The 25,483-nt window shown below is 42.0% G+C and overlaps 1 protein-coding gene across 3 annotated transcripts in view; it reads right to left on the reverse strand.

Annotated features, from left to right (window-relative positions):
- Nucleotides 1–25,483, reverse strand: part of Sorcs1 (sortilin related VPS10 domain containing receptor 1) — a 503,013-nt gene that overhangs the window by 306,554 nt on the left and 170,976 nt on the right. For all 3 annotated transcript variants that reach the window (XM_051146761.1, XM_051146762.1, XM_051146763.1), the window contains exon 2: nt 14,275–14,342. In XM_051146761.1, the coding sequence (XP_051002718.1) occupies nt 14,275–14,342 (68 nt within the window). The remainder of the gene's footprint in view (nt 1–14,274; nt 14,343–25,483) is intronic.

Consider the following 25,483-nt stretch of genomic DNA (forward strand, 5'->3'; position numbering starts at 1 on the left):
TTTCTTGTCAACATAACAGTTTTGAAAAATTAATCACCTGACAGAAGTTGCATCAAATCTTAAATGTTTTGTCTCTCTGTCCAAACAAACTGAATTGTTAGTAAACCCATTTGCCAGCCAAGGGACAAGATGCCCAAAGATGGAAATATTAACCAAGGTTTGACTATATTAGATAACTATCTTAATCTATTTTTTGTCAGAGTGAATCCATGTGGAAATTCTGTCTGTTGGTGAAGATCTGTTGTCTCAGTCATCTGGGAGGCAAAGGGAGGAGGATAAGTCCTGCTTCAATTTAGGGAAAAAGTGTTTCAAATAGATTTTTTTAATGATAAATATTAAATGAGAGAAAAAGGAATAATGAAAATAGCATCAAAAAGGGTTAGGAAGATAATTCAGAGGGAGAGTGTCTGTGCAGCATGGACACTGTGCTGCACTCATGATTCCTGTTCCACAGGAAAAAGAGTCCACATGAATTCTTCCGGGCAGCATTGTTGCCTATAGGGCTAGAGACTAGGGAGTGATAGATATTATCAAATCAAGAAAGAAAGTGGGCCTGAGATGTTCAGGGAAGAGGACCCAAAATCCAGGCTCTCCCTGCTGTTGTCTACAAAGCTCTAGTCCAGACCTAATCCATACCTTGGCATTTACAGCTGCTTTGTTCACTGTACCTTGACCTTCCCCGGTAGGTTTAATAACAGAAATGTCCCCACTTGTCAATCTGGATAGATCCCACAGAGTTGCATCTGGAGGACATGAGAAACCTGTATAAAAGTTAATCCTCAACCCCCAAAGACCTGAGACCACCATGTTGGGGAACACAGAGGAGCCAATCAGAACAGTCAGAAAATGTGCTGCCTCAGATGTTCCATCAATGTCCAGGGTTCAATAATGAGCTGAATTTACCACCTCATCCCCAAACCCACATGCTTCCTGATGACTAGGGGACAAATTTAACCTGTGTTTCCACTGCTCCATGCATGGCTAACCAGGGAACCATGTGGGGTAAGATTCTATCAGCTCTACAAATAGTCTAAACCTAATACAAACACAAGCAAACAAACAAAGCATCAATTACGAGCAAAGTCACCTGTAGTTTCAGCCCCACAGCAATCTCTGGAGAGCTGTCAACCAGCAGCTGGCAGAGGCCAGCTCTCTCAGACCAGCAGTAGCTACCACAGGTACTTGATATCAACAAGTACAGCCAAGGATGTAGTGTGGGTCATGGCCCTCCGCTGCCCGCAAGGTGTAGCACTTCTATACGGGACATTAACTTATTAGGTTCTGAAAGGAAAGGCAGGTTTTTAAAACAACTTTCTGAAACCTTAAAGAGAAAATGCCCGCCCCCCCCCACATGCAATTTAGAACGAAGTAGAGAAGTTTGAATTCTATTTTTTGTTTGTTCGTTTGCTTGCTTGGTTTATAACGTCACAACTTGATAGATTTCCAGCTGTTGGAGAGTGGTGACAAGCTAAGCAGGGGGTGATGCAGGAAATTGTGAAATGATGGCAAATTAAGTGAGAAAATTTATATTACAATAACTGCCAGTGACTTCCAAGGGTTTCCAGCCAAAATATTCCTTGTCCCACTGAAAAACAAATGTATTCTCTACCCCAAATCATCATCATTTTGACTGATAAATGTGGCTGGAACCATATGACGAGAACAAACTTGCCGATTGCTCTGGCTAAGGGTTGAGTGTGGGGAAGGCGGACTGTTGTGATGCCATCTTACCTTCTGCTAATTCCGAAGAGTCAGAGCGGAGCGCACACTGGCTCCGCTCAGTGCTCGCATTTGAAAGTGCGAAGAAGTAGAACATTCAAAGAGACACTCTGTTCTAAAAGGTCTTTTAAGTCCCCAGAAATGCTGGCAGAAATCCAATACACATTTCTAAAGGGGGAAAAAAAAAGCCCCGTGCCTTTCATGAATGGGTTGCATCTTCTGCTTCTGCAAGCTAAGGAGTCCTAATCCTGCACAATCACAGATTGTTTGAAGCCAATAAACCAAAGGTGCTGACCTTGCTAATACACCCCATCAGGAGAAAGAAAGGAAGTCCATACTGGGGAATAAGTAACTCTTCAGTGCACCATTTCCCTCTGGAAAGGGAAGAACAGAGCTGAGAGTGCTCGGCAGGATTTGTGGTTGAACAGTATATCATAAACTTGACCTGAAATAAGAAAAGGTGTTTTGTAAAGTTCTCCGATAGCTCTGCCTCCATCTCCGTTGTCCCTGTGCCCTGAGATGCAGGCCCCATTGCTGGCCTCTCTGCTCACCGATGAACACTGTCTACAGCTCTGCTTGATGATCTCCTTGCAAGGGGTCATGCTCAGGTGACAGTATAGCGTGGTGCAGTCTGGACAAGAAACCAATGGTCGCCTGTCACATGTGTGCTTAAGGACCTCATTCATGATACTTGAGAATGCCTGGCTTCCCCTCACATTGTTTTAGCTTCTGGCGCCCGTGGGAGTCTAGGTGTAGCCACACGGCGTGACAGTGTCAATCGACATGCTGAGATTAAATTAGTATCTGTCACCTCGCACATGTGCACTGACAATAAATTAAAACAACCTGACATTTGAATAAATGAACTTCTGTAAACCTTTGATTTCCCATGATATGTAAGATGAAGCAAGTTTTACATCAATTAATTAATCCACACATGACAAAGATAACTTCTCAAAGAAATACTTCCCCAATAAATTCCTCAAAATGCTGATTATCTGCTATAAAGCAAGAATAGTACTGTGGTGAATGAGGTAATATGCAGCTTCCCAAATGCTCCCGGTAAGGGTGAGAAATGTTCAGAAAATAATATATTCAGAAGAAAAATAGATGCAGAACAATAATGAGTCCATTATTGTCCTTGGTTAGGGGAGTGCTACGACAAGAGATGGCTCCTGTGAGTTCAGAGTCTGGGCTTGGGAATAGCTTGCCCGGGTCAGGTGTCTGCTCCATTGCTCATCCTTCTGATGACCCTTTGGTGGTTACTGTTCTATGCATTGGTTTCTTCATATATGAAGATAGTGTAAGGACAGAGCCCATCTTCTGAGTTCTTTTGAGGATGAGTTAAATGCATACATACATAGCACTTTCAGGAGAGTTTAGAATTAATAAAATACACTATACTAGTTATTTTTCTAGTGCCATGATGAGACACTATGACCAAGGATACGTAAGAAAGAAAATGTCTACTGAGGCTCATAGCGCTTGAGGTTTAAAGTCCATGATGACAGCAGGCAAGTGGCATAGCACTGGAGCAGATGCTGAGATCTTAGATTCTGATCCACAGTCACAAGGCAGAGAGAGCAGGGCTAACTGGGAATGGCATGGGCTTTTGAAATCTCAAAGCCTACCCATAGTGACACGGCTCCTCCAACAAGGTCACACCTCCTAATCCTTCCAAAATACTTCCACCAACTTTGAAACAAGCATTCAACTATATGAACCTATCGTGTTATTCTTATACAAACTACCATACATGCTAGTAGTATCATTTATTAGGCAAATCACACAGGAGGCAAACCATTGCAAGTAATATCCAAATAAATATAAAAGCCCTCATATATGCCTGAGAGTCTCCATCATTTATTATGTGTTTAGTGAGAGCCATATGCTTGTCACAGCACAAACAGAATGCTATGAGACAAAACCACATTTTTAGAGGAGAAAACAGACAAAAAGTATTTAAATAAATTCTCCACGTCTTAAAATAAGTACATCAATGGAGCCTGTCTAAGACTAAAACCCAAGGTCAGGCTCCTTATATAGAGTGGCTTCCCAGACCACCTGTCATTTTCCTACAACTTACAAACATTACTGCGATGGAGTACATAATCTTTCTCCTTTTTCAAGAGTTTTAGTAAGTGCAGTGATGATGATTAATAAAGGTGGGCATCTAATTGAAGGACAGTAGAAACCAATCAAGTTCATCTGAGACTCCATAAAATTAACCCAGAGAGAGAATAACACACACACACACACACACACACACACACACACACACACACACACACACACAGAGAGAGAGAGAGAGAGAGAGAGAGACAGACAGACAGACAGACAGACAGACAGAGACAGAGACAGAGACAGAGAGAAGAAATGTTTCTCTTGGGGAAAGAGAATTGGGGAGGAAATCAAAGTAGTGACAGAAAGGAGTCTGATGGTTCTTCATCGTGGCATGTAGGCTAGTAGTTTCATTTTGCAGTGGTGTAAATGTGAGAGAACCATGGACAACAGGCATGTCGTACGTCTTAAACTGAGAGCTACCTGACAAAAACTACCTTAACCAAAGTTAGTAAGGCTGTGCAGTGCTCATGATCAACAAAGAGGCAGGCTGCCCATCCTTATCCTCTCAGAGGTGTGGAGGCCCCTGACAGGCAGACCCTGCAGCTCAGATGTGGACATGGAAAACAGCCGCACTCTGCTCCAGAGTGCAGCCGATTGTGCATAGTAACTCCAAGCAAAGATTTTGTAACCAACACAACCTGCTCTAACCATTTCCCTTTTCCAGTGTCCCCGGGGAGCTAAGATCTGTTCTAAGTTTTACAAACAGACCTGATCCTTTGGAAGTCACTCCTTAAGTGTTTTCTGGCTTCTAAAAATGCTTAGATTTGGGTGGGGGGGTCCCACTTTCTCACTGTTTTTCTTCCTCCTACTCTGGCTTTACTCTCATCAGTATTTAGCGAAAAATCTTTTCCTCACACTCAAGACTCCTCATTCTCTTTCTCAAAATTTCTCAGTGCTATAAAACCAACCATCATCTTGTATGTTTCCCAGTGATGAATGAGAAAAAGCTCAGTCACCCTAAGCCATGTGGAAGCCAGTGGAAGAGGAGGGGCAAAGAGAAGTCATCACAACACCTACCTACCTCTAAGAAGTTGCTTTCCATGCCTCCTCAGTGGCTTTTCCATTGACTATGCACCCAAACAGGGGATGTCTTAATACATGCTGCTCCATTTCTTAATAGAGCGGATCAATATATGTTGTACTCTGGGCCCTGCGAGGGGAAGGATCTGCTGCCCCCTCTCATAATTCTGAGATCCAGCACGGCCAGCAGATCACCTCTCAGACACCTTTCTAGTACTCAGATTTGGATTATTCCATGCGTTCAGTCTTTCCCTTTTGGTCTTATCAATTAAAAATACACTCGTTTAGGGTTCTCCATACATTAGAATTAAAGAGCATTCCCTTAGTTGATGACCCCCTTAACATACACACATCTCTTCCTCTTCTTTTCTTGACAACTTCTTCCTCAAAAGAACGGACTCTATCACCTTTCTAGTTCCCTCACTACTTACCCCCAGCAGTAGGATTCACAGGACATTCACAGCCCAGTGCAGGTTCTCAGGCCAGTGCAATCTAGCTTTCCCTCCACTACTTCTGCAGGGCCATTGTCCTCCACATTGGCCAAGCTCGTATCCACTTTACAAGCACTTTTTAAAAATATGTGTATGAGGCCTGTCTTGAGTTTGTTTGTTTGTTTTCACTATTATCTTTTTCATTTTTAAACTATATGAATTGTTTGGTGGTGGTGGTGGTGGTGAGGTTTACGCCCATGAGTGTAGGTGTCCAAGGAAACCAGAGAAGGGAGGAAGATTCCCTGGAGTTGGCGCTATGGAGACAGTGACCAATGTGGGTACTGGAAGCTGAACTTGGGTCCTCTCTCAGAGTAGGACCTGGTCTTGACCACTGAGCCTGTTCTGTGGTGCTCTCTGTAGGTGTGCCTGCCTCAGTTGTATTCTAACTTACAAGTTCAACTCTTTCAAATTCTCAGGCTCTCACATTTGGCTCAGGACTGGTGTCTTCTCTTCTTCCTTTCACTATCTATACATTGCTTTAAGCTATTAACAAAATCTGAAATGCTTATACAGGAGTCCTCCAAACACATATCCTTACACTAGACCTCTTGCAAATGCACCGAAGATGTACATATCACGACTCACTGAAGTCTGCACTGGAATGGATAAAATCCTCAGATTTAACATGTAAGAAAGGAACTCATAGCCTCGCCAACTCACCCACTGACCATCCCAAGATAGCAAGGAGACAGTCCCTTTCACTGCTTCCCCTTTGCACCTTCTTGCTCACCTCACAGGACTGTCATTTCTACTTCATTATATAAAGATCATTGGGTTAAGTTACTGCTGCCAAGACAGGCTATCTGAGTTCAGTTCACAGGAATCTACACAGTGGAAGGAGAGAACGAACTTTCATAAGTTGTCTAACCTCCACGAGTACACTATGCCCCCATGCCTACCGAGACACATACACAATAAACAAAAACATTTAAACAATGCCTCATCCTGCTTCCATAGTTCACCCCTTCTTTCCTTAAAAGCTCAGTCTCTTCTTCCTTACGTCACTGATTAACATTCTTTTGGCTCTTGTACTTTTATGGTTTTGACCACCAGAAAGTGCTTTATATGCACTGTGAGAGTTTTTCCTTAGTCCCCTCTCCTCCTTGTCTCTAACTTTTCAAAAATGCATTTATATCTTTGGGATACATTTTAGCATATACACACTAGAGAGGAATTTAAACAAATCAATCTTGCAGGACTGAATTGTGAATATGGCATGTTTTATACATACACCAGCACCTGAAGGTATCTAGAACTCAGTAAGTATTCAGTAAGTTCAAACACATCTGTATGATTCTGCTCATATCTTTTCGTGAAGTTTTTCTTCTGCACTGAAACATCAGTGGATTTGAATAAATGTCACATTACTATTGGTATTATTATTAGTTATCATTATTCAGTGTTATTAGCTATAAGTCTCCCCTATTCGACTGTTAAAAGCTTACAGGCAATGGTCCAATTATTCACATCTGGATAATATCATTTAGCATGGAGTAGGTATGCATTTATTTGCATATTCCATTAATCTGCTAAATTTCACTTGAAATTCTATTTATTAAACATTTTTTTCTAGGCTCCAAGAAGAGACAAACAAGATCTCTGTACCAGGAAAGATTTTAATGGTGGCATCAGACAGCACTAAATAATAAACAAAATCATTACAGCTGTGACATATAGTAGATGAAGGCAATAAAAGGCTACGGTAAAAAGTCTCGAGACCTCACTTGGTGATGCAGACTGCAAAAACGACCTTTTAACAAGCTAAGAAAGGATGGAGTGCTAATTATTCTCAACAAATATTTAGACTCAATTTTCCTACAGATGAATACATCGTGTCCCAGGATTCTTGATATCCTTTGTGCCCCAATCTCAAAAAATCCATTTCCACATTTGATTACCAATTCATAGTGAGCTTAAGATTTGACATAATTGAACAAAGGACAATGTGAGGAGAAAATCCTCCAAGGGCCTATGAGGGTGCATGTACAATTGTCTATTAGAGGACAGCAGGGTGGTCATCTACAGCTCAAAGGACTTCATGGATGTAAGATTTAACCACACAGTATGAAATCTGTTGCACCAAAACAATATAAGAAAAGGAAAATTAATATACTTCACATCCCCTGAATCTACAGCTACATTTGACATCAGATTGTCAGTTGCTTTGTTTCCTGTATCACAATATTCTGCACGTGCTTCCTTGGTTTACATTGATAAAGTTATTAACTCATCAGGATGCTATCTGCTTTGCTGTGCATCTTATCTATTACTTGCTAAAAGGAGAAATGGAGAACTCAGCAGAGTGCCAATCAACTCGGAGTACAAGGCTACATATGGAGTCCAGATTCTCAGTCTTTGAGGGCTCAGAAAGTTGTAAAATATCACTCAATGGAGCACAGACAGGGTGTCATGAAAAAACTGCCATGGGGTGTGTAGTAAGCTCCATGACCCAAAGGGCGCTGAAGACAAAGGGGCCATACCCTGCACATGAACCTAGGATTTTCACACTTAGCTCTGGACATGCTTTTCCTACTGGAGTGAAACATGTTTAAATTTCATAAGATCGTGTGGAATTGTCTTCAAAACAGTTTGGCTTATATGCAAGGCATTGCACTCACATTTTAGGATTTTAGGGTTTTATGAATTTTAATAATCCTAAAAACATTCATTTCTTCTTCAACATATTTTATGAGTTATTTGAGAATTATAATATATTTTTATACATCATACAATATATATTTTTACAATTTTTATTTTTGAAATTTAGAAAGAATGGCTTGGACATGGTAATACACACTTTATTCCCAATACTTGGGAGGCAGAGATAGAAAGATCTCTGTGAGTTAGAGGCCAACCTCAACTGCATAGTGGGTTCCAGGACAGCCAAGGCTACATAGAAAACCTTGTCTCAAAAAATAGATAGACATGAGGAGGGGGGATAGGTACATTTTTGTACAATATATATATATATTCTTCATAGTATTTCCTTTTCTCAACTGCTCCCAGGTTGTCTCCACTTCCCTGTCCACCCAACTAACTGTTCAATGTCTCCACCCACTGAAAAAAAAAAAATCAACATAGGCAAACTAAAAAAAAAAACAAAACAAAACAAAAGAAAATCAGTGAAACAAAAATCTCAACAAGACCAAAAAAAAAAAAAAAAAAAAGCATACAACACACAACAGAATACACAGTCTGTTTTGTGTTGCTGCCACAGAGTGTGGCTTATATACACCTATTGGAAAAAATTTAATTTTACTTTCCTAACAGGTTACATTTGCAAATATCTCATTTGTTAGAGGTAGGATCTTTTGTCTACTTCCCCTTCTCAGTTCTGGGATTTTATCTGGTTGAAACCTGTGCAGATTCTTGTGGGTACTGTGGCTGTCCCTGTGAGGTCAAACATGGCATACAATACATTCGGATCAGATTTATCCCATCCCCATCCCCTACTACTTCCTCTAACTGTTCCCAGATCCATCTTCCTCCCCACTTCTCAAGCCCATGTCCTTTTTGCATCTAATAGCCTACTCAGTCCATGAATGGGAGCCATCAGCTAGAGCCTGGTTTATCTACCCAGGATCACACCTCTAAAGACAACTTACTGGTATCTCCCCTAACAGCTTTTCACCTAAGCCATTTCTAATACATTGCTTCCGAGAAAAATAGAGTTCATTGAAACTTAGTATGAGCCATGTTCTTTGTGTGGGACAGGCAACAGAGAGAACCCTAAGACATATTCATGCTGTTCATCACTAAAGCCTCTCTAAAAAATATCTAAACAATTTAAGGACTTGCTTTGCCTCATGGTTTCAGATATTTTGAGTCCATGTTTGGCTGGCTGTATTGGTTTAGGACATGTGATGAAACAAAGCTGTTCTCTTTGTGATGCCTACAAAGCAGAGACAGGAAAAGGGAACAGGGACACTATATAAGCAGACAAATAAAGATTTGTCACCAGTGACTTCTGTACTCAATGCCATCTCTTCATAGTTTATTCTGCTTTGATCCTATCAGTAGATTAACCCAGTGTCCACAGACCCCGGAGCCATCCTTCAATACATGCGCATGTGGAGACATGATACATATGTTAAATATACTATAATACATGTTATGTACACTTTAATACATGACCACAGTCTGCTTTTCTAAACTATAATGGAAATAAGACAGATGTAGAATTACGGTATTAATAGGAGCCTTTTCTATTACCTGCCTTAAAACTCCCAAATAATTGACGTAGAGACATATTAGATTTATTCAACAGGCTTTAAGCACTATAACTGGGTATATATTCATCATCATTCGTATATTAATATATTCTAGTCTAGTTATGGTAGTCTGGCTATCTCCCAGCCATGTTTGCTTTTACTTGCCATCTCAGTCTTGTCTTGGCCCTTCTGTTACATCTCTCTGTCTTCATGGCAAACTCCTCATGGGATCTTCTCCTCCCGCCTTCTCTCTCCTCCCTTCTCGGTGCCTTTTTTTCCTTCCACCTCCTCTCTCTCCTTCCTTACCCGAGACCTCCTAGACTGGGAACAGACTCCCCACCTCCCGTCATCTTTCACCTTGCTGTAGGCTGAACGGCTTCTTTATTAACCAATATAACTATGGAGCGTCTTTTACACAACATGGATACAGCAGATTCTTCATAGAAATGACATGCGCACTTCCAGACTGGAACCAGATTTGGGTGCACAGAAATCAGCATGGAATATACCGTGCCCAAGGCCATTCTCCAAAAGACAGACATCATAATAACTTGTGCACAGCTTTATCTTGAATTACTGCACTTCTATCTATGCACTGAGTTTATCATTTTTATCCCAAAAGCAGATGTTGAGTTTCTGGTAAGAAGGAAAATCTTTCTTACATATAGTTTTATTTCCACTGACTACTGAAAGTGGTGGCTGGTGTAATAAACTCTTATATTTGTTTGTTGAATGGAATGAAGTAAACAAACATCTGGCAGCCATTAGAAGACAAAGACACATGATGTGCCATGGCATTAATGAAGAAGAGACAGTTATCCAAAGATAACTGTATGTATGACCAGAAGGGGAGTCCACAAAATCAGCCATTGTGAAAAGGTCCTCTATTCACATCTATTAGAAGATACTGAGAGAAAAACACTGGGGGAAACAAGTATTGTGATCATTCAACCCTGAGTATCTTATTCCAACATCTGCTTTTTATAAGAGAAGCAGAAACGTCGTGTGTAGATACAGGTGTGCTAATGCAAGATAAAGCTGTGCACAAGTCATTATGGCGTCTGCCTTTGGGGGATGGCCTTGTGCACTGTGCGTTCAGATGTTGGTTCTTGTGCCCGGAGATCTGATTGGAATCTGGACATGGGCATAGCCATTTCTATGATGTAGAGTATTTTATATTTATGATGTAAGACACTTAACGTTATGACTTTAGTATATGATGCCGTTTTAGACCTCCTTGGCACTTTACAGAGATCAAGTTATTAAAATATAAAGGCAGGTCTACAAATATGTTACTAACTATTATACATCATAACTAATATTGAAGAGACTAATACAGAAACATCAGAAAGGGAAACCAGAGCCAGGTGCATGCACACTAGGAAAACAGAAGAAGATGAGCTCTGTGGATCATCACACAATCAGGAAGCAGGCTCTCTAATTTTCCTAAGCTTTACTTCTCTCCTGTGGAAACTGGAGACGCTAACAAGGCTGATTTCTATAGGGTTGGTTCAAGAATAAATACACAGAAAACACTGCTTCGCAGAAAGCACTTCTTGACTTAGTTTAATTCAATATGCATACTCCATATATTGGGGCACTTATGATTTAGACTCATTGTTAAAGGTGTTTTTCTGTATAGACACCCATGATTCACAGGCAAGTGAAACAAGATAGGCTTCTGGAGTCCACTAAATAGAACACTCCTATATTTTGAAACAAGCAAACACAAAAAATTATCCCTGGTCGGTGTATATCGATTAACACTTAAACCGGGACCTGAACATTAAACAAAATAATTGGCAACTGTTAATAACACCAACCTAGGCCTGTGTGGAAAGTTTCCTTCAGGCATCACCACACTGACTGACTCATTATAACAAACGCATACTACTTCCATGATTTACAAAGTTGGCAATTGGATCTTAATAAAACAACTGAAAGCCTGGGACCGCAAACCACTGCCACATGATATACACATGACCTGAAACTCAGATGAATTCTGAATGGAGAAGGTGGTGATGGAGACCATTTGTGGGATGCCAGCTAGCTCCTGCAGGCCTTAGAGGGTGGTGTTGGTACACAGCCCAAGCACAGACATGAACCGCATCATTGGGTATGCCGGAAGTGAGGGAAATCCCTATGCAGGGCCATTTTGACACATCGTTTTTAGACTGTGTACTTCCATTCCATAGCCCTTTATTCACGGTTGAGTAAAAAGTGTGTTTTGTAGGAAAGCTGCTCTTCAAAGCAGGAAGCTAACCATCTGCTCCATGCCACAGTATACCCCTGGAGCTTCTGGAGTGGGAGAGGAAAGATCTTCGCATCCAGAAGTGGGATCTGAGACACTGACTTTGACCAGTCACTGTCAACTGTAAGCCTCTCTGACAGAGGCACTGCAGGTGTGTGGCCCTTTAAAAGTGCATGCTTGTATCTCAGTCAGAACTGCCTGAGGCTCCCACAGCAGCTAAGCCTCTCTTGGCAGAGTACTGATTGCTCTGGACAAGAGAGAGGAAAGATGAATACATTTCTTTTCCGAGATACTGTATCTCGATTTGACGTTTTATTTATCTCAACCTTTAAGCTTATCTTGCTTCAAATGGTAATACCAGCTTTCCCCACAAATCTCAATGCTTAATCCACAGCCAGTTAGAGTTGGTATTCAGGTGCCATTAATTGTCCTGTGTCAGATCACCTAGCCCCTCTCAGTTTGACTCCCCGAGTGAACAATGACACAACACAAAACAAAATCAGCAACTTGCTCTAGGATTAAGGCACAATCGATGGCAGCACGAACAGGGAGTAAATCTCATTAATTGGGCACAATGGTAGCTTGTCATCCCTGTCTCATAGATCCAAAGAGCTTTAAGTCCTTAGGACATCAGTACAAGGTCAATGCCTCTTGGCCCCCACCTACTCCAATACTCAGAGGGCATTTGACACTTGACTCTTTTCATTATTTAACTGGTAGAAATCTCAAGCAAAAAGGCTCAGTTGAAGGTTTGGATCTGAAAAACTGGACATTTCTCAGTTGCTTAGGATTTTTTCAGAAATAGAAAAGAAATTCTGTTAAGAATCTCAGTATTTAAAAACCCTGCTCATTTATACATATAAATATCATGCATACATTAGTTATTAGTACATATAAATATGATACATACATTAGGTATTAGCTTACATCTCGGTGTGTGTTTGATTGTGTATGTGCATGTGTGTGTTGGGGTGTGAACATGCACATGTGTGCTTGTGCTGTGTGGACAACAGAGGTCAGCTTATTGGATGTATCCTTGATCACTGTCCATCTTATTTTTTAAAACAGAGTTTTTCACTGTACCTGGAACTGACTTACTTGTCTAGTCTGGTTGGCTCCCAAGCACTGGTAATGCTCCGGTCTCTGCCTCTCCGTACTGTGATGGCAGGCACCATTTTTATTTCATTAACCTCCCTCCCTTAGAGCATAACGTGCAGTCTTAATAGGTCTCACCAGAGAGAAAGAAGCAAGCTTCCACTGAGCACTAGGGTTAGCAGTCTAGCACTACCTCCTCCTGTGTCTCTCTGTGCATTTGCCACAGTGCAAGTAGAGCGTTGGTTGTGTCTGCTAAAGCCCTCTGCCTCTCTGAGACAAGGTTGCATGTCTTTTAATTGCCTAACACACACTCTGAGCTGTTTGTGGCAGATACACTGTAGGGGGAAAAGTGGCTTTTAGTCTTATGAATGCATGTATGCTGGAAAAAGCTATCAAAGAGACACATATGTACTGAGCCATGCACATTCTGATCAAGGGTTCCGGAAGTTAAATAATGCACTAAGTGCTGGGCACCAACCAAGACACCTATTGGCCCTGGCCTACCCCTAGATTGAATGTAGACAACACTCCATCTTCAGGGTTTATCAGATGAGATGGGAGTAACCACTGAGAGGCAATGTTCTCCTGAGTTCCAGGGGCTGGTGCAGGTATTGCCACCTGCTATAGGCTGCTGAGAAGGCCAAAACTTAAAGTAAAAATAAAAAACCATTTAAAAAAACTAATAAGTAGTAAAATCCACTGAATTGGGTTTCTGAGGATTTCTCTGTTTTTACTGCAGGCTGATAACACCCCCACAGCATCTTTGTTTGGGCATTCAAGAGGTAATCTGTCCCTAAATGCTGTATAACCTTTCATTTGTCACAGTACTTTTTTTCCCACACAATTTGTATGTGTGTGAGATACCACACAAATCCCTGAAATAAAGGCTTACAAATGTCTGCGTGTTCACCTGTGTGCTAGGGAGCTACAGCACCATGGACAGCAAACTCCGCCTTCCTTGCATCTGAAGGGAAGCTGGTTCCTGCACACCTAGAGGCTGAGGTGCTGCCTTCTCTAGGAGGAAGCCCAGCCCTTTCTCCTCATCATTTCCAGGTCAGTGAGAACCATGGGAATCAAAACGCATTAGCACTTCAAGAGGAGTGGAACACAAGAGTCTCACCAACAAGGAGAAGAAGGCACTTCTCTGGCTCGCCAGTAGACAAAGCCTATCCAATCTCTAGAGGAAACAATGGCGGAAAAAAAAAAAAAAAAAAGAAAGCAGGCCTCCAAGCAGGAAACACCCACCCTCCCATCCCCCACCACCCTCCCATCCCCCACCCGCAAACTGAGACTTCCAGAGACAGCAGTAGCAGACACTGGGCTTAAACAGCACAGCAATTGGTGGCCTAATTTATCTCCGTACCTCCAAAGCGAGCTCTCCGTGAGGCTCCCCAGGTTGTAGTCATAGAGCTTCGTCAAAATGAGAATCACCTGAAGGCAGAAGGAAAAAAAATCATGGTTAGTCTCAAACAATTACAATCTCTTAGCACTGAGATGGCCCAGGGGAGGGCTTAGGATTCCTTTAATGGGCGCTTAACATAATTGAATGAATTGTTACTGCTTTGCTGCTGCGGCTGGGGAAAGGGCTGGCAGCTTAGAACTGAGCATCTCAGGCCAGATGCCCTGCCCACCATTCTCAGGGCCCCACCACCACCCGGAGCCAGGGCTTCCTGTTTTCTCATGTATGTCTTTGCCATTGTGGGCTTAATATTTTTCATGAAGCTTACAAAACTGTCAAGTATGTACATTTCAAGTTAAACCCCCTGAGTAAAACTGATCAGGAAAAGTCAATGATAAGGTTCCCAGCTCCCACAACCAGGCTACATAGTCCACCGTCCTTGATTCCTGATCCTCAATGTACCCATCTGATAGTGAGGCATAGGGCAATGCTAACTCCTGGCAAACATTACTGTGAGAAGTAACAAACGGACCACAAGCACAAATCACATCTTTGCACAGGGCCTATGGCATTAGTTCCTTGCTTCTTTGTGAGTTTGATTAACTGCTTCGTCTGACTTGAAAGTCAGGTAGGGGGTACTACACTGCAGAAGGGCAAAGCAATGACACCGTAAAGGGGTTCCAGGACACTTGATCCCTGAGACTTACAAAGCTGGCTTTGGAGAAGCCTCCAAATTAGGACCAAGTTCTGAGAGAGAACGTACCCGAAACGAATTCTCCTCAGCTTCACAGCAAAAGGGCCCTTTAATTTGCTACCTGTTTCCAGCATCACCTAGAGGCATTCAAACCCTTTACCTCATTTGTTCAGAATACAAGAAGCATTACCTAATCATCCAGGCTTTTCTCTCATGCTAGACAAGAACAAAAGAACCACAGCAAAGCTTGGAGACTGTGATCCAAACACTATAAAACCTTCTGGAAAAAAAAAAAAAAAACGACTTTCAGAGAGCCAGCCCTTTCTTTTGCATGTTCCTGACTGTCTTGGCCACCACAGCAATTTGAGAAGACAATTTCCTTGGTACCAGCAACCAAGAATAGGCCCCATCTTATTTCCTGGAGTCCTCAGTCCCCAGGGCATCTGTGGACATTGAACAATACAATGTGGCCTAACCACTGACGGCTCTTCCTTCACCTATGGACTCTTCAGATACAGGAACAGAACGCGCTCGGCCCCCCCCCTTTTTTTTTCTCATATACATACTGTAGCCCTAGACCTTTCAGCCCTGCTATGATGTCTTCAACCCAGCAGGAAGCCATTCACATTCAATGGCCTGATTTTCTCTGAAGGCCTTGGGATCAATTATAGCTACAGTGAGCACAGAATGTTCTAACCTTGAATTCCGAGGCAGTGACTGCCCAAGTGTGCTAAATCCTTCCAAATTCCAGGTTACTGGCACAGGGCCTCATTTAGGAGGCAGAAGCACCAATGATCCTTAACTCTTCACAGCAAGTTAACTAGGATTCCCTTCTAGGAAATAGAGAGCTATGTTAACCAGAAGGCCAGCTGAGATCCCTGCAGACTTGTCCTCCGAAGCCACCTCCTTCCGACCCACAGTATGAGCTGCCACCAATGATCTTTTCAAAAGTCCCTTGTTCGGCAAGACGTGAGCATGTGTGAGGTGTGAGGCACCCTATGGGTACATCAGATGGCATGCCTGTGGTGGGGCATATGCTTAACAGATCCCTGTGCCAATTAAGTGCTAAATTTCAATCATAGCCGTCCCAGGAATGCTGATCGGCGGCAGCGGGGTGGCTGTTTGTTTGAAGACAAAGAATGATGTTGCTACTGCACCTCGGTGTGGTTTTGCCAACTAGTCCTAAAAGTCCCCCACCATGAAAATGGGAGTGTGGGCAGAGGCATTTCTAGGTAGTTGCTCTTATGATACAATACAGCAGTAAACTAAATAATGACATTCTTCTGGTCACGGGCCATGGCTCCTATTCATGTGACAATGGACTTCAGAGGTGCCCAGGAATGGGATCCCTTTAATCCAGTGTGAAATGGTACAACCCGCCCCCCCCCCCCACACACACACACAGGGATTGTTTAAGCAATCAATTCTCAGGGCACATGGGCATGAAGGTGGAAATCTGTCCCCTGCCTCCTCTTGCTGGACTAGTAAAACTGAAAATGCTAGTGACATGGTCCGGCAGTTCATCAATACCACACAGGAGATGCATCCTCTGTAAATATTTCACAGCATAGCTGTTCGAGCCAATGTAATCTTTCTGTTTTCAGCACTAGAGCAAGAAGGAGAAAGGAACTGCTAGGCTTACCCAGGACCTCTCTTCCCTTCATCTTCCCCCCTGAGTGTATGCACTACTTGGCACCTCACTGCTGGACAATTAAGTGATGCGTTGGTTTGTAAGAGCGGGCACATTGGTTATTGGCTAGTTATTCTTCTCTTCTGATTAGTGGTGCTATTTAACAAAGTCCTCACCTGTTAAAGAGGTCATAACCCAAACCACTGCTCCAAAGTGAGACAACGAGGAAAAGGCAGTTGTCTACCTATCTTGGTACTAGCCTCTTATAAGTTTGCATATTTTCAGATGTTAAAGAAATTTGCATATTTTCAGATGTTACAGAAATCAACCTAACTGTGAGTAAAATTTTCTTTAGGAATGAATACCTGATCATTTACTGTCACTCTATAAACAACTTTCATTTATAGATTTTTATTAGTTCAAGCATATGACATTAAATTATAAATTCAGTGGAAGAAATTATGTTTTCAGTTTCGTGTGTGTGTGTGTGTGTGTGTGTGTGTGTGTGTGTGTGCCTATGTGAGTGTGGTATGAGTATACGTAACATGCATAAGTGTCTGAGTGTGTATGTGTGCGCGTGTGTGAGTTTATGTATGGATGAGTGTGCCTGTTATATGAATGCATGTGTCATGTGTATATATGTGTATTGTGTGTGTGCATGTGTGCATGCATATGTATGTGTATAAGGTGTAGGTGTGGGTGTGTGTGAGTTGTGTGTGGATAGATGTGTGTGATGTAGACGTATGTACCTGTTATGTGAATGTGCGTGTTATGTGTATGTGTGTGTGTATGCATTTGTGTCTGTGTGTTATGTGGATGTCTCATGTGGATGTGTGTGTCTGCTATATGCTTGCGTGTTATGTGAATGTGTATGCCTGTTATGTTGGTATGTGTGTCTGTGTGTTGTCTGTATGTTGTGTGGATGTCTCAGGTGGATGTGTGTGTGTGCATGGGAAGGAGGGTTGACCTGCAAACATGCAACATTAAGTATCTTGGGCTATCACTTTCCACCTAATTTTATGAGACAGGGTCTCTCACTAAACCAGGGGCTCATTGGTTCTGTTAGACTGGCTAGACAATGACCTGCAGAGATGTGCCTATCTATTCTGCCTGGTGCTGGGGTTACCGATACAAGCTTTGGAGTGAACGCTGGGAATGCAGACTCAGGTCCTCAGGCTTAGACACCATGGACATGACTGACGAACCCATCTTCCAGCTCCTGTCAAGGTTATTTTGACAAACATTTGCTCACAAAACATAATGTCGGTAAACTTCCAATTCATTATTCATTGCTCTATCTTGGTTTCACTGTACAGTGCCCAAATACCCCTGAGAATACCATAAGTGCTAATCCTGATGAGAACTTTATTAGGAACTGCTGCAAATCTCAGGAGATCTTTGAATAGCAAACATCCAAATAACTATGGGCTGATAACTTCCAGTTAGCAATATATCTAGCCCTTAACATGGAGTTATTTCTGGAACTTTCCACAGTAATACATCAGAAGTATCCCTCCTAGCCAGTCTCAGGACTCCTGCTACCACATGAAATTTGTCTTTTACTGAAAGTTTTTCCCTCACATTCTTGCCTTACAAAACCTTAATTTGTTGATACTTGAAGAAAATGTAGCACCCACCTCCTGAGCCGTTGTGTGGTGGTCACTCATTCTGAGATTTCTGTGTGGGAAAGGATGGTGTATTTAAGTAAATGAGTAAAGGCTTTCTGCATAGTGTAGACAAAAAATCAGGCTGGGACTCTAACGCAACCTTTTGTCCAGAGCCTTCCAGACTGCCTACTGAATAATTCCATCAACTCTGACCACTTACTCTTTTGCATAGAGGTGAGAAATTGTCACCGAGAACTTAGTGACAGAAAAAAAAATGCAAATTCATTTCCTCAGAGCTCCAATGTTTTTCTGCTCTGCCTTACAAAACAAAGCTATTGTAGATATAAATAGAGACACCAGTATATGCATGACTAAACAGACAGGTCCACTGTAAATTAGCAAAAGCCAGTGAAAAACATTTTGTAGCAAAATAGCTGGACAAGAGTTCTTTCTGAGTTTTATTATAATTAATTAATTTGGATAAAGTTCTGGTTAATACACAGTCTCCATTAGGCAAATTATTAGGCCCATAACAACTTTGAATATGACAGTATTTTTCATCATTAACATAAAACATGATTTAGAAGCAAAACCTCAAGCATTTAAGGAACCCTTAGGTCACCTTCCTGCGAAAGCAATTCTGCTTAGCATATATTTGCAAACTTGTCATAAGTGCTATAATGCAGAGGATAAAAATGCAATGTTCGTTTTCTAAATAGCAGCACTGGAAAGTTCTGCTTTTTTTTTTTTTTTTTTTTTTTTTAAGGAAAGAAATATACTTTTCCCTGATTGTTTACTAAACTAAACAATTTAACCCTACTGGAAGGAAAATAGATTGCTCTGAGTATATCAATTCATTTATCAGGACATTTGGTTTGGCCATTGACCCCTAATTCACCTTCATCTGAGAAAAATTTAGAAAATGGGGACATGCTACTATCTCTTATTTTCTGCACCTTGGCTAGTTGTGGAGTGTTCAACTCTATTTTATTTTATTTTAATTTAATTTTTTATTTTTTTTGAATGTTCAACTCTAAATGAAGAGTATAGGCCAGATCCCTCCTCTAACTGCCCCAGGATGATTGTGGATGATGGGGTGGAGCAGTGTAACACAGGCAGAGGCGATGCTATGAGATGCTATGAGGTAACAGTGTCATCTGGACCCAGCGGTGGCACTTAACCACTCAGAGCAGCCGTGAGAGGTGCACAACACCCGCGCAAACCTAAGCTAGACCAAAATCTCAGTGTGGAGAAGGGAGGTGTGCAGGAAGTCTCCACACTATCAAAGGAGCTATTGGCAATTGTGGGTTTCTGGGGCAGGAGAAGGAGAGTTTTCTCTAAGATAGCCCATGAGAAGCCAGCTACAGGTCAGGGGAAGGCTATACATCCATGAATAGCTGGGAAGCATAGCTGTGACTTGGGGGTGGGGGTGGGGGTGGGGAAGAAGACAAAGTTGGAAAGATAGAAAAAGAGGGGTGGATCTTAGAAGAGTTGGGAATGGAGTGGCAAATATGATCAAAATGTGTTGTATCTGAAAGAACTAATAAACTATTTAATAAAAATTAAAAATAAAACCACCAGAAAATAAAATAGGGATATACCTATTTATTTTTTAATTGTTCATAATCTGCATTCTTCTTTCTACTTCTACTCTATGGAAACACGTCTCAATAGAAACAAACTGGTCCTCAAGCTCCTAAAGCACAAGCAATCTGTGCCACAAAACTATACAGTCTCATTCCTGATGCCCAGTAGCTCAATGTCTGAATAAAGCAGGCGAGGGCAGGATCTATCCGTGTCTGTGTAGCAACATAATCCAGGCCCGGACAAGCAGGTATTTCAGGCTGGCACCTGAGGAGAACTCACAGCTAATGTTCCACCAAATCTCTGTCTCCTGAGGTGGGCCATCATCTGCCTCTGGTGAGCAGGGACAGGCCTCACTGAAGATGACAGCAGGCTGAGACAAGACTGAAGCCAGTAACCTCATTCTCTCTTTTCAGCTTCCAGTGGGCCTAGAAGCTTCTTCACCATCTAACTAAAAAGGCTATCTATACGCTCAGCCCAACAGCTTGCTAGGAAACAGTCGGCTGGGTGCAAGACTGAACCCAATACAGGGACAAAGAATTATAGAGTTTCAAGAGATATGGAGCTTGAACGGTTAGATTAAAAAATAGGTGTTCTGATTTGGGTTACTTTCTTTGTACTCCAAATTTAGGCCAAAGAAGCAAAATAGCCAAGCCGCCTTCCCGTGAAATATGCATGTTCCAGATTGTATCTTTGGTTCAGCAAGTATTTATCCAACTTTTCAACTTAGACATTTTCATTCTTTCGGGGAGTTGTGAATCCTTTGAGAATCTGACCTGATAAAAATCCATGGGTATTAAAACAATGAATTGAAGTTTAATGACACCATTGATCTTTTCTGAGTCCTAAAAGGGTAAGAACTTATGCAATTCTAGGAAAATAAGGCCTTTGTTCAGAAGAAAGAATATTCAGCTTGGAAATTTTGCGCATTTAACTCAATCAGCACTTGGAAAGGCTTGCTAAAAGGCAGGCACACAAACAAATGTACTGTGAGGAAGCTGGAGCAGAATGAGAGCTGCCAGGAGTCCCTGGAGACCCACCGCTGGGGAAACAAAAAGAGACAAAGTTGAAGCAGGGCAGAACCATGACCATACCTTTCAGAAAGCAAGCAAGAGAGGTGTCAGCAGTAGTAAGCCTACAGGAGACTTCCCCTGAGTGCCTGTAATGTGGACAGAGTGAAAGGACGAGGAGACTGTATTTTAAGAAATAGAGTGAAAGGACGGGGAGACTGTATTTTAAGAAATAGGAGCCCGAGAACTGCAGTGTATAGGTGTCAAAGTCCAGAAAGCTTTGACAGAAAACAGAGCTCAGGCTTACCTACCGCTTAGAGGATGAGCAGCAGTACTCAGAACACGGAGACAGGCCTTACCTCCTTCAGGAGGTCCTTAAGCATTCATTTAGACAAGCCCCTCACTGCGACGGGAAAGGCTTGTGATCTAGTACGCATGTGGGCTTTGGAGTCCTGAGCTAGCTACCATTGTCAAGAGGTAGCCCTTAGCACAAAAGCCAGAGGCCAGCCCATTCACCCAAAGGAGATTTATTTTCCCTTACAGGAGGAGCCCAGAGTTGGTGTAGTTCCGGAAATAACTTAGCACGATAATGACATCAGCCCCAAGTGACAACCACCTGTCCTCTCCCACAAGTTCAACTCTAGGTCTCTTTGACTGTCCGATTTGCAGGCAGCCACAGCACTTCCTTACATCTGGAATTCTCTGCACCCAGCAGATTAAAGGGGGGTCTTCAGGATTCCACAACTCCCATTGCTTTTGTTGTATGATTGGTGTTTTTAGTTGCGGAGTTTACTAGATTTCTGCCACACCGACAAAATGCCCAAAGTGATTACTGTGACGCAGAGAATTTTGTTTTACCCAGAAGTTCAGAGGTTTCCTTCCATGGTCAGGCAAGTGGCAAGGGAAGATTGTCCTGGCAGCAAATGATGGGGCAAAGCTGTTTACCTCCCAGTAACTCTGCAGCAAAAAGAGAGGAGGGGCCTGGGTCCCAGTCCTCCCTTCAAAGACAGGACCCCTTCCAGCTTAAGCGCCATGTCCTGAAGATGCCACCACTTTCTGTAGCACTAAAGGCTGAGACGAAACCTGTCATATATGTACCTCCAAGGGACATTTAGGATCCTAGACGGTAGGGAAAGGAAACTGCTTTCTTCAAATTTCCTCCTAGCAGGTACCTTCTCCCTTCTCTGGTGGAGACAAAGTCACAAGGCCATAGCGTGGATGCGATGAAGACTTGGAAAACCAGCAACAGGTAGAGTTTCATTTTACAGGTCTGTGGTACAAAGTGGATCCTTCCAACAAAGAAATCAACAGGAGTAGCCACTTGGTGACAAATATCCAGGATGAGTCCCTGGATTGCAAAACTGAATGTTCTTTTTTTTTTTTTTTTTTTTTGGTTTTTCGAGACAGGGTTTCTCTGTTGTAGTCTTGGCCATCCTGGACTCACTTTCTTATTAATATCATCAATATTTATTAACTGTCTGTTTTGTGTGCATACAAAGTTCAATAGCAAGGACATTTGAAGTAATTACCTCACTTCTTCTCTGTGAGGAATTAGAGACCCAGAGAAGCTATGTAATCTAACTCTAAACTAGTAATTGAGGAACAAGTATCAGACGACATTCAGGACCTAACTCTGTGCACTCTGATTGTGACTATTGGTGGGGCTAAGGGAGGCTCACTGACGTGCTCTCACTATCTGCTCTGTCAAAATTCTAGTAGGGCCTGTGTCTTACGTGGGCTCTGTTGCCTGCTTTTGGATCTCTTCCCCCTAGCTGGGCTGCCTTATCAGGCCTCAGTGCAAGAGGATGAGCTTAGTCCTGATGTGCCCTGAGAAACCTGGGTGGGTTGGTGGGGGCTCCCTTTTTCTGAGGAGAAAGGGGGAAGAGGATGGGAGGGTGGGATAGACTAGGAAGAGAGGAGGGCGGGAGCAGCAGTAGGAATGTAAAGCAAAAAATAAATACATACATACCATTTATTTAAGACCATGGACTGTCACACGTGATTTTAGTTATAAGTTCCACCTAATTTGTGTTTTCTTCTTACTCAGTTCCAGAAAATGTATTTCTCATAATACAAAGGTGTAAGTTTTAAATTTTTATTCGCTTCAAGCCCATGGCAGGTTAGGATCTTTTGTTTTATTTTATTATTGTTGTGTGTGTGTCTCTGTGTGTTTCTGTATGTTTAGGACCAAAGCTTGGACCTTGTACATATGATAGTACTTAGCTACATCCGCAATGTTTTAAGTCATTTAAAACATAATTTTATCTTTAAACTTTTGGAAGCTTAATTAAGTCCCCACGGGAGTTGATCTTTCCATTTAACTTCCAAGAGAACTTGACTCGGAACAGATCAAGGGCTCTCGGTGGTGAATGAACACACAGTCTTCTGCAGACTCCCACAGCTTACTTTATGCTATCATTAGCTTAGAAGATTTAAGTGAATGTGTAATTGCACATCTTTGACTAATCAAAAGGAACGGGGATCAATATGGCTAAACAGCACTAAGGTGCTCCAAAAGGGACAGAAAGGTTGTCACACACACACACACACACACACACACACACACACACACACACACACACACACACACACTCAAAGGACTCAATTAAAAGTAGTAGAGTATGTACAAACAATTAGAGAATTAAAAACCAGTAAAAATAGAAAAAGTGAATTGGATATGGGGTATGAGGCCATGAAAAAAGCATTTAACATTATTTGCCTCTGGAAAGTTACTTAACCCCCAAATAGCCTTCATGTTTTGTGGCAGCCCCACACAATTTAGTGTCATGTTTATCCATGTAACATCCTCCACATGAGCCTGAAATTAAGTACGCCAAACAACTACTGCAACTCCTCCAGGGAACTAAGCAGACAAGACACCCCGCAGTGCTGCTGCTGAGCTAGGGATGTGCAGAGTCGGATGAACACCAGACCCAGAGCTAGCTGCAGCAAGTGAAGAGCGCTTAAGGGCGAGTGCAGAAATTTCCTTAGTCAATTTTCCGTGTTCTTTCTATGAATCTGTGCCCCTGCCGAACTAGAGGTCACCTGCAGCAAAGACTTAAGGCAACAGCCTCACCCGCAACAGCGATGGAGGTATTCCAGATGCTGCCACATGAGAAAAATTAGCATGGTCGGGGTACTGCTGCTCCCCTACCCCCACCCCAGCCTGCTGACCAGCAAGAGAACATTTGTAATAACTGACAACTAGAATCTACTCCTAAAACCAGATCTTTCTATTTAGCAGCAAACCCAACTTTATCCATCCGTTTGACCTAGATGCTTTTAAAAAGAAGCCTTTCAACACAGACCATTAAAGATGTTTTGCACATTGAGGATGACTCAAACCATACTTAACCTCCAAGATCTGCTGGTATCACAGTACCAAGCAAGCAACGTAATCTGACAGCACCTAAGGGCCTTCCTCCTCCTCTTCTATTGCTACTAAGTGATGAGATGTTAATGTCAAATCCATATGTCTATATCAAAAGCATAATATTAACAGTTTTATATTCTTCTTTCTTCTATCTGTGACCCATGCTGCCCCAGAGGACACTCTATGTAGCATCCTTTTCCTTGAGTCTGGAGAAGGGAGAGGCTAAAACAGATGGCATTTGCCTCAGAAAAAGAGCCAGATATTTCCACAATTTCAAAGACAGAAGTGAAGCAATTGTGTTGAACATGAAGGAAGGCATTTTCAAACCAGATTTCTCTGTACATGGATAATAAAAGGTAAAATAAATTAAATGGGCCAAGATATCAGAAGTCAAATTTTGAAGACATAACGAACTTGGTCTGAAGAAGAAAGACAAAAGCAGGCGAGCTGAAGTACTGTTTGCTGACTATGATATACATCCGCCCTAAACTACAAACTACACATCTTATCCTCGTTCCCTGTTCCCTGACTGCTTAGTGGGGAAGGGACCTAATACCCAAAGTGCCTTCCCTTTTAGTCAGTTCCTATTCTTGGGAACAAGTGGACATAACACCCAACGTACAATATGCATTCATTTGAAACTTGAAGAAATGAATACATTTTATAAAATTCGGTACATAGGGGAAAACTAAAGAGAATGCAGATCATTCCATCTACAAGACAGTGAAAGAATATTTCTTCAATCATCTTCTCTCTGAGAAGCCAGTGAAATAAAGAGAGACAGAGACACAAAGAGAAAGAAAGGCCAGATGCTTAAGTCAAATATTGGATTTGAGAGGAGAGAAAGAGAGAAAAGAGGGAGCAATGGACATATCCTCCCAAACTCCTGATGCAACGGTCTGAGAAAGACAGACTTGCTGGCTCTTAGATCACTCTCTGTCAGAACCACTCACTCTCTCTAAATATTAAGCCTCTTCTTGTGTAACTCATACACAAAGCGCACACATGATTAGGCAGCAAACTGTGTGTTAATGATGAAGGGTTTCTCTGTTCCTCTGCTTGCTGTTACTTAGATTTTGTACCACGAACACAGCAAGGTTTTTCTTTTCTCTTCCCCATCCTGGTCTTCTACATTGTCATTCATGGTTCTGGGGAGTCAATTCAATTCCAAAAGATATTATCTTTCAAATAATATTATAAGAAATAAATAAGGCTATGCATATTGTGATGATCCAAGTGTCAGATGATGAGTGGCATAAGCATATTAGAATAAAA

Source organism: Acomys russatus, chromosome 5 (assembly GCF_903995435.1).
Source record: "Acomys russatus chromosome 5, mAcoRus1.1, whole genome shotgun sequence".
Lineage (NCBI taxonomy): Eukaryota > Metazoa > Chordata > Mammalia > Rodentia > Muridae > Acomys > Acomys russatus.